Here is a 10,727-nt window from a genome sequence, read left to right on the forward strand (position 1 = left end):
CCTCCAACCCCTTCTATCCCTACACCCCCACCGCCCCTCCCTGTCAGACTCTGAAGTGTCACTCACGGTGTTTTTTTGTTTTTTTTTTTTTCCTCTATGCCTCCAACAGTTTCCAAAATAAACAGTGGAGGCTAGGAACAGCCGACCAGCGGTGTATTCACTGAGTCCGATGCAACACTATCTCCCAATCCGAGCGGCCTGAGCCGCCATTGGCGGCAGGTCTGCTCCCTAAAAGGGCTGTGCTTGCCAATCTCTGAGCTCTGACAAGTCCGGGAATCAGGGATTTGAGGACTGATGGTCTGCACATGTCTACTGGGAGGGAGGAGACCACAAAGGGGACTAGACTCCAGAGGACTCTAGCTCCAGTTTAATCTTCTTGCATTCTGTCTTTTCAAAGAACATTTATATGTATATATAAAAATTATACATTTTTTCCTCCTGCATATTGATTTAGAAAAAAAAAATTCTTAGTTCTCAGTTTTTCTGATTTTCCCGCTTTCCCTCCTTTGCCTATCCTCTGCGCCCTCCCACCCTCTCCCTCCCTAACCCAGCTCAGGTTCAAACTTTGCAGAGTACAGTTTCCAACCTCTCCAGGGATGGCTCTGAGCTCTCGGGCGCATGCCTTCTCGGTGGAAGCCTTGGTGGGGAGACCCAGCAAAAGAAAACTACGAGACCCTAGAGAAGAGGCGCAACCTGAGCTGCTCGAGAAAGAGGGTGGAGAGGAGGAGGAGAGAAGGAGAAGCGCCGCCGCCGGGAGGAAGAACGAGCTGCCTGGTAAGTATCCCTGCTGCTGCTGCTGTGTCGCTTCAGTCGTGTCCGACTCTGTGCGACCCCATAGACGGCAGCCCACCAGGCTTCCCCGTCCCTGGGATTCTCCAGGCAAGAACCCCTACCGCAGCCCAAATCCCTGCGCCGCCGGCTACCCTAGTTTGCTGGGTCCGAAAGTCTCAGACTGGCGCCTCAAGGCTGCTTGAGGGCGGCTAGCCCTATCAAAGGATGTCTTAGCCCTATCACAGGATGTCTTGGCCCAGCTGTTGGCCGCGTTCAGGGCTGCGGGGATATCTCAGCCATCTGGCTGTAGGGCGAAGTTTCAGAGCCTCGTCACAGTATTGTGGTTCATTTGTGGTGAAGGGGAAATCCTGACAGATTTGTGAAGTGAGGCTCTCCAACCTCCTGGAAACCCTGAAGCCAGAGGGTGGCTGTTTCTCAGAGTAAGAAGCCGGGCAAGGACCCAGATCCCCAGATGATTCAGCGTCAGGGACCAAAAGTCTCCGAAAGAGATGAGAACGGCATATTTGAAGAAGGGTCATGCATTTCACAGGGTACGATAGGGTCTTCTTCTCTCCATCAGGGGGGACACAGTGGGTATTGTGAAGAACTTGGAAATTAGTCGCCAAGGTTCCCAGGAAAGAGACTAGGCTGGTCTGTTCTGAGACAGGCATCAGTGAGAAGTGCGACTGTGAAGCTTTCTCAAACTCTGGGTGTCTCTATTTCCCACAGAAAAGCGATCCAAAGCACAGCCTTTAGCAACTACTTTAGGCTGCAACAGCTTTGGAAGTCTGGAAGAGAAAGATATTATTCAAGTGGAACTTCAAGGATCTGAGCTGTGGAAGAGATTCCATGACATTGGGACTGAGATGATCATTACAAAGGCTGGCAGGTTTGGCTTTGCCCAAGTTGTTCAAGGGCTTTACATAGTAGGCAGTTAATATTCTGATCTCATAAAATGTGTGCTTCCAGTTTTATGCTCTTGTACCTCTCTCCCCATATCCACACCCCAGAAAAGTATTAGGAACCACTGTCTCTCAGTTGACCAGAGTAGGCCTTGCCTGGCCATTATTAGTGGCTCATCATTTCTTTCCTGTACACCGTGTTTTAAGAACTCATTCTCTCAGCTTCTGCCTGTGTAGTAAATGATACAAAGTAGACTTGCCAAGGCAGGTGCCAGATGCCACCCCCATATCTTAAGCTACAGTTGGGTTCTCTGTTAAAGCCTCACAGTTATTAGTGAACAATATCCCATCAAGCAGGCCCACTAAACTGAGCCCAAATCAATTTGAGGTTGGTCTTTCCCTCTTTCTGTGGGACAGTTTCCTCAATCACCTAGGTAATTTTTGTGTATGTGAATCTTCTTAATTTAAATCTTTCCCGAATCTGACTCACAGAAAGCACCTCTGATGGGAGGGGCACAGGTTTTTCTCTCCTATTTTTCTTCCATATGGTGGTGGTGGTGGAAAGGGGGGCAGACGAAAGCCTTATGGTAAGAATATTCTACTCCACTCAGAAATCTTGAGTTTGTTCAATCAAATATATAAGCAGAAACCTTTCTTCATGCACCAAATGTCATTCCTGAACCTGTCTAGAATGAGAAGACTATTGCGAATGCCTTCGATTTTCATTTGTCCCCAACCTCTCCCCTGTTCCAAACATTTCTAATTGCACCCAGGTCAGTCACTGTTTTCTCTCCCACAGGCGGATGTTCCCCTCTGTTCGGGTCAAAGTGAAAGGACTGGACCCAGGGAAACAGTACTATGTGGCCATTGATGTGGTGCCAGTAGATTCCAAACGCTATAGGTAATTGGGACCAAAGGAGTGTACTACAGGCCTGGAATGGGTATTCAGATCTATGGAACCTGACAGCGCTATTTTGAAAACTCTACCATGGAAGGGGGAATTATTCTTCTGTGGGCTTTGAGAGTTGAGTTTTCTCCCTCAGACTGGAGTTCAGGGAGTTCAGACTGAGAGAAAAGAAGACTTGTTTTTCTTTTCTCTCATTCCTGGCACACAGATTTCAATTGGGGCTTAAGTGTACCCCAAATCTCTCGCTAACCCTCTATCCTAGCCTTGAATCCACAAACTGCAGAGGGTGTGGGCTCAGCAACTGGGAAGGAAGTTGTTTAAAGGAACCTGGGGAGAAATGCTGGGGCTTCTGGGGCTCTACCGGGCTCTGGACTGTGCTATTTTAGGGCAGGGTCCTTGAGCAATGTTCTAATTTGCCACCCAAAGCTAGTCAAGCAGTTATCTCACCTAGGTCCTTCCTTAGCCTCTTCCCTGAAGCAGAGGCTAGGTCCCAGAGAATACAAGTAATGTTTCTCTTAATGTAAGCTCTCTACTTAAAGCAGGCTAAAAGTGGCCACACTGATCTAAAGCTAAGAGGCTCTTTGCTAGCACCCTAGAAGTTGGGGTCTTTGCATGCTTTAACTCAAGGGTTTGAGGCGGCAGCCCCTGCCCTCACTCAGCCAAATAAGCATTTGACTGAAATGGGTGTCTAGCCTTTCTAGTAAACAGCCTGCATAGTGCCCAGTGCTGGGTGTGAGAGGCAAGAATTAGAATTCTTGGTCTGGAGAATTCTCTGGTCTGGAGAACCTGTTAGAACTGTAACCCCCAAATAGCAGAACAAGCTGCTTTTCACACTTGAGCTGGTTTGGGAATTTGGCATATAACTAAGCCATTAAGACTGGAGACAATGGAGAAACAGACATAGAGAATAGACCTATGGACATGGGGGAGGGGAGGATGGAGAGGGTGAGATGTATGGAGAGAGAAACATGGAAACTTACACTACCATATATAAAATAGATAGCCAGTGGGAATTTGCTGTATGCCTCAGGGAACTCAAACAGGGGCTCTGTGACATCTAGAAGGGTGGGATGGGGAGGCTGATGGGAGGGAGGTTTTGGACGGAGGAACATGGGTGTACCTGTGGCTGATTCTTACTGATGTATGACAGAAAAACCACAAAATTCTGTAAAGCAATTATCCTTCAATTAAAAAACATTAAGTGGAAAAAGAAAAAAGATTGGAGACAATGGGAAATCAAGACCACAGTGGGCAGAGTTCCTTGAGGGTATTCTGATATAAAGCATTGTGGACAAAGGGGCTTCCACAACTGCTAGTGGCAGTGGGCCACACAGATACTTTCCTCACCCCTCTGCTTCTTCCCTGACACTTGTGGGACAGGAGGATTTTCCGGGTGTCTCTGCATGGTGAAACAAGTTAGATCAATTTTTGTTGCAGTTTCTGTGAGGAGATACAAACCAGATTATGAAATCCCATGACATTATACTTGCCCTAGCACTTTGCAGCATTTTAATGACATATGCTTATTTACAGTTTGCTTTCTATCCCTGGATGCTCTCTGGAAATCATGTTAAACCCAGAAGCTCAGTGGTAAAGAATCCCTCTGCAATTCTGGAGACAAGGGGATGCAGATTCCATCCCTGGGTTGGGAAGAGCCCCTGAAGAAGGAAATGACAACCCACTCCAATATTCTTGCCTGGAGAATCTCATGGACAGAGGAGTTTGATGGGCTACAGTCCATGGGGTCACAAAGAGTGGTACACAGCTGAGCTACTGAGCACTCGCACTCACTTTGAGATTAGCAGGCAAAACTTGACCAAGTCCTTTAGAACCAGATCACAGCAGCCCGTATCCCTGGCTTTGGCTGGTGCCTAAATTTACACTCCACTCATTTTCAGGTACATCTATCACAGCTCCCAGTGGATGATAGCCGGGAATACAGACCACTCATGCATCACTCCCAGGGTCTATATTCACCCAGACTCACCTTGTTCAGGAGAGACATGGATGCGCCAGATCATCAGCTTTGATCGTGTGAAACTCACCAACAATGAGATGGATGACAAAGGTCATGTAAGTGTGCACAATCCTTTGTCCCAAGGAGAAGAGGAGGATGTCAAGGCGTCAGCAGGAGGTTCACCCTGGAAAGGCCAAGAAGGTGTTCCCCAGATATGCTAGTTGTGGTCTTCAGGAATTGTCCAAGTTCTGGGCCAGTGACCAAAGTAGCTCTTGTGACTTTTGTTTGGCATCTGAGAATGCCGGGGGTTGGAGATGGTGAGTAAGAGAAGTTTGAGGACTGAATGTGACTTGTTTAAACCAGGATGTCTGGTTGGGAGAGGGAAAGGGAATGCTTGCCTGAACAATCTCTCACTTCATCTTTCCTGGCAATCACTGTGGGCTCTGATTTCCTTCCCCTGAGGTGCACCTTCTGTATGGTGGAAGTCTTCTCCACAACCCACCAGCATGGAAGGCCTTTCACGTCACATAGACCTTGAACCTTCTTCCCAAGTGCACATCACCTCTGCCCTGCCTGACCCGACCCTGTGCTAGCCACAAAAGGAAGAAGGATTCTCCTTGGTTTAGGAGGAGGGGAGGGTCAAATAGTTTCCCATCAGTTAACTAAGCCCAGGGAACTTATGGCAGGCAGTTGGATCTCAATGACACTTGGGAACATTACATGGTCACCAACATTTGGAAGCAGGAAAATACCCCAACTGGAAATGGAACCACTGCTAACTGGTGCCACTGTGGTGTCCATTTCCTGAAACCCCTTATGCCTGAGGACCTCTGTCTAGTGCCAAATGGCACAGAAAAGTGGGGCTAGCCTAGGCTTTCTGATTTAGCTTCACTTTTGGGTGGGAAGGTCCAGGGTGCTGATGAGAAGGGGACCAGTGTAAGGGAGGGGAAGCCAATCACTAGGCAGCATTTGATTATTTCTCCTCCAGATCATTCTGCAGTCCATGCACAAGTACAAGCCCCGTGTGCACGTGATGAAGCAAGACAGCAGGGTTGACATGTCCCGGATTCAGTCTCTGCCTGCTGAAGGGGTTAAAACATTCTCCTTTAAAGAAACTGAATTCACCACAGTGACAGCTTACCAAAACCAGCAGGTAAAGCCAACTAGGTCTCAGGCAAGCAGGGATGGCTCTGGAGAAGCTTTAGGGACAGAGTCAAGTTGTACTATATGGATTCAATTTTCCACAATTAAAAAGAAATCCATTAAAAAGAATCCATAGTCTTATTGCTAGTAATCAAGGCAAGTTTGATTATGAGTTGTGTGGGTCTTGTGTTAAAGGAGAGCAGGACAAAGACTACCAGGAGAGAAAGGCAATAAACATTCCAAATTTGACTTAGCAATATGCTTCATGTTTATTTAACATGCTATATTACACTTTGGAAAGTTTGTAGTTGTTGTAACTATTAAAAGCAACAACGACAATGACAGTGTTTTCTACTGAGGTCACTGACTTTATCTTTCTTTTTCTTCTGAATCCTTAGATTACCAAACTGAAAATAGACAGGAATCCTTTTGCTAAAGGATTTAGAGATCCTGGAAGAAGCAGGTAAGCAATATAACAGTCACATCTAATGTTTATATAGCCCTTTTCACAAGTACTACAGCTAAAGAAACTGTGGCTCAGAAGCCCAGAGTCCCTGCATTTTGTAACTGGTAGGTAGTAAGAAAGAAACCTAGATATTTTATCTCTAAAACCTTGCCTCCTCCAAACCCCTCCCCAAACCACTTTTAAGATGTTATTTATTCTATATTCTTGGGCTTTTATTTAAGAATAATCACTGGGAATTTTATTCACTCTTAAAAACTATAACAAAATAACTCAAAAGTTTACATAAATTATTATTTCCAGTAATTGCATTCTCGACTTGCTAAAGGTTGTACATCTTTTTCAGGGGTGTACTGGATGGACTTTTAGAGACCTACCCATGGAGGCCTTCTCTCACTTTGGATTTTAAAACTTTTAGTGCAGACACGCAAAGTAAGATGTTTTATTAATTTTGATTTTTAAATGTTAATGAAATAATGACCATCAGAAGCTCTGTATAAATGCTACACAGGATTATAAGTACATGCTAGAAATTGTGTGTTTACAATCAAGTGAGTGTATATTTACCTTGATGGGAAGGTAAGAAGCAAAAAGGCAGGGAAACTGGCAAGATGGAAAAGAACATAAACATGATAATTAATGATGGATTTACTGACTTGTATCTTCTTGAGTTATCATACATCCTGAGAGTTGTAGAAATCACCTGGGTCTTTCAGCAGCTCACGATCTCATATTCTTTTTTTTTTTTTTTCTTTTTTCTTTCTTTCTTTCTTTCTTTATTTATTTTTTATTATTATTTTTTTTTAGTTGGAGGTTAATTACTTTACATCATTGCAGTAGTTTTTGTCATACATTGAAATGAATTAGCCATGGATTTACATGTATTCCCCATCCCGGTCCCCCCTCCCACCTCCCTCTCCACCCGATCTCTCTGGGTCTTCCCAGTGCACCAGGCCCGAGCACTTGTCTCATGCACCCAACCTGGGCTGGTGATCTGTTTCACCCTAGATAATATACATGTTTCAATGCTGTTCTCTTGAAACATCCCACCCCCGCCATATTTTTAAAATCTGCCAGTGGTACACTGAAGTGAAGTGAAGTGAAAGTCTCTCAGTCGTGTCTGACTCTTTGCAACCCCATGTACTATACAGTCCATGGAATTCTCCAGGCCAGAATACTGGAGTGAGTAGCCTTTCCCTTCTCCAGGGGATCTTCCTAACCCAGGGATCGAACCCAAGTCTCCCGCATTGCAGGCAGATTCTTTACCACAGTCCAAGTATATAGGAGTGGGTAGCCAATCCCTTCTCAGTGGATCTTCCTGACCCAGGAATCAAACCGGGGTCTCCTGCATTGTAGGCAGATTCTTTGCCAACTTTACTATCAGGGAAGCCCTGGGGTGCATTAGTGGCCTTATTTTCAAATATATTAAATATTAAAATAAATATTTTATATTTTATGAAACACTTTCAGCACATGATAAAAATGACTTCCATTAAATTTCATCATCACTTGGCTTCAATTTTCCTTTTATTGTGAGTAGGAAAAATAAATGCCAAAAACAATACTAAGCTATTCCAATTTGCTTAATTGCCATAAGCATTTAAAATAGCTGCAGAGCATTTGTTGTCAGGTAGTACATCACATGACTAAATAATAATTTGACAATTCAGACTTTCTGGTAGAAGAATGCATACCTTCATTTACTATGATATTCAATTATAAATAGAAAAGTCTTTATTCATGAGCAATATGGAATTATTTTACCCTTTTGTCTTTACTCCATTAAAGTTGTTTGTCTTTAAACATTAATTGAAAGTTACAGTTGCATTATAGTTAGGTTGAATTTTGCATAAAAATATCATAACAACTAATTGAAATGTAAAAAAATCAAGTCTAATTATTTAGTGAAATATTTTACTGAATTGACTGCATTAATTTGGTTCAAGTTGCCTAGAAATATATGAACACTTATTTGATAGTATCACTTTATAGCATCTAGGCAGAATGATTTTAAATTTTCCAAGTTAACACAAAACACATTAATTTGTAAAAAGCTAAAGATGATCATTAATAACTTAAAATATATTTTTCTCAATTATTTAAGATGTCCAAAAAAAAGATGTCCAGAATATTCTCAAATTACAAAGAAAAGGGGTACCCTTTTTGTAAAATAATATTTGGATGTTTAATTATAAAAGATATTTGCCACCCTATTGATATAGGATTAAGCTATGTTTACATATAAAAATGGGCTTCTGTGGTGGCTCAGCAATAAAGAGTTCCCCTGCAATGCAGGAGACATGGGTTCAATCCCTGGGTTTTGAAGATCCCCTAGAAAAGAAAATGGCAATCCACTCCAGTGTTCTTGCCTGAAAAATCTCATAAACAGAGGGGACTGGTGGGTTACAGTCCATTGGGTTGAAAAGAGTCGGACATGACTTAGCAACTGAACAACAAATAGTATTTTTAAGTAGTTAAGAACAATTGCAGGCAGATCCCTTACCAGCTGAGCTACCAGAGAAACCCTCAGAAAATTAGTAGCACCTAAAAAACTCCACAAAAACTTGATCAAGCTCAGTCAATAACCAATTTTTAATTAAGTAATTACAAGTATAACGTGTAGAATCTAGATTTTCCTAGACATTATATTTATCCCTGATTTTAGTAGATGCTAGGCAACCATAAAGGATCACCTAACAACACTGGTATGAACAGTTTCATTTTCATCTTGGTATTTTTAACCTGTAAAACTGTCTTTAACTCTTGATATTGTGCACCATGGAACTTTACCCATCTGTGATTTTCACATAAGAGAAAACTTAATATATTAAATGTTCTTTTTTTTTTTAATTTATAAGATTACTTTCATATGCAGTGACGTTTTAATCAACTAAAGCTTTCTATAGAATCTCAACCAACTTGTTTGATTTAATCAAGTACTTATTTTAGTAATTTTTTTAAGTTAAAAATAAAAACTTTTATTTGTAAGATATAATTGGTTCTGGATCATATTTAATTAGGCTTCTTTTGTAATTCATTGAATGAATTTTGCTCAAGTACCTGGTATAGTTCTAGAGCATAATGAATGCTCAATGCATGATACATGATAGTAATGCTAAAAGTAGTAGTGGTAGTAATAGAGATACCATATTCAACTTTGATCATAGAAATGGTTTTTTCCAAAGGAGTCAAAATAACTGTGGCTTCCATGGTGGCTCAGTGGTAAAGAATCTGTCTGACAAACAGGAGACACAGGTTAGTTCTCGGGATTGGGAAGATACCCTGGAGAAGGAAATGGCAACCCATGCCAGTATTCTTGCTGGGAAATTTCGAGGGTAGAAGAGCCTGGAGGACTACAGTGCATGGGTTCTCAAAAGAGTTGGACATAACTTAGTGACTAAACAGCAACAGCAAAATAACTCTGAACTTGCAAGGAAAGCTAATCTAAGAATGAAGCAGGGATAGTTATGGACATGACTACTGATTCAGTAGGAACATATAGTTCATTGTTCATTGATTGACTTATCATTCACAGGTGGAAGCAGCGGCTCATCCCCAGTGACCTCTAGTGGAGGGGCTCCTTCTCCTTTGAAATCTTTGCTTTCTCCACCTTTCTCCCCTTCCACATTTCATATACCTACAAGCTCCCTTGGAATGCCCTGTCCAGAGGTGTACCTACACAATATCAACCTGCCCCTTTGCTACAAGATTTGCCCAACTAATTTTTGGCAACAGCAGCGTCTTGTCTTGCCTGCTCTTGAAAGTCTAGCAAGCAACAACAGTTCTCAGTCTTCAGCCCCACTCATGATGGAAGTTCCCATGTTATCTTCTTTGGGAGTCACCAATTCAAAAAATGGTTCATCTGAAGACTTAAATGGACAGTGTCTACAAGCACCTAATTCTTCCAATCAAGTGTATGAATTACAGGCACTTGAAAATATTTTATCATCAAACCCCATTGTTCAGAAAGCAATTGGTTGTTCTTTCCATCCTTCCTATGGCTTTTATAGGTACAACTTCTCCACACCACCTGGACTGGTAAATGCTGCCAGCCATCTTAAAGTGAATGACAACAGTCAAGTTTCTTTCATAGAAGGCAAATACAGTCACACTCATTGGCATCCAATAATTAACCATTGCCTTTAATGGAATAGTCATGTTCCTAAAATGATTGCATGTAAGCATATATTTTCTTTATATGTCACCAAAAATGGTAAAAAACTAAAGGGCTTAAAAAGCTTCATTATCAGAGGGTATTCCTCTCTCCTGCATTTAAAGTGCCTTATGACATGTCATAAGTCAGATATGACCTATATCAATCTCTGATTACAGTAGCCTTAGGTCTCAAAGTAAGATACTCAATAAATATTGTTTGATGAGATAAGATTACTAGTGAAAAATGACTTCAGGTAACAAAGTCCCTAATTATAGTGAAGCCTGTTTACCACATCAGCTGCCTCTTACATATTGACAATGACCAAAAGAAGATAGATTTAATTCTTGTGAAAGCAGTAAAACAATTTCAATTTTACCTATGAATATTGGTGTCATTTTAATTATCTATCTCGTAACTGTAGAACATTT

The 10,727-nt window shown here is 42.1% G+C and overlaps 1 protein-coding gene across 1 annotated transcript; it reads left to right on the forward strand.

Annotated features, from left to right (window-relative positions):
• Nucleotides 1-596: 596 nt before the first annotated feature.
• TBX22 (T-box transcription factor 22) lies at nucleotides 597-10,289 on the forward strand. Its single transcript, XM_020869704.2, has 8 exons — nucleotides 597-774; nucleotides 1,501-1,660; nucleotides 2,473-2,574; nucleotides 4,479-4,653; nucleotides 5,526-5,690; nucleotides 6,079-6,143; nucleotides 6,490-6,575; nucleotides 9,679-10,289. The coding sequence occupies exons 1-8, from the start codon at nucleotides 597-599 to the stop codon at nucleotides 10,287-10,289; spliced, it is 1,542 nt and encodes a 513-aa protein (XP_020725363.2).
• The last annotated feature ends 438 nt before the right edge of the window (nucleotides 10,290-10,727 follow it).

This window comes from Odocoileus virginianus, chromosome X (genome assembly GCF_023699985.2).
Source record: "Odocoileus virginianus isolate 20LAN1187 ecotype Illinois chromosome X, Ovbor_1.2, whole genome shotgun sequence".
NCBI lineage: Eukaryota > Metazoa > Chordata > Mammalia > Artiodactyla > Cervidae > Odocoileus > Odocoileus virginianus.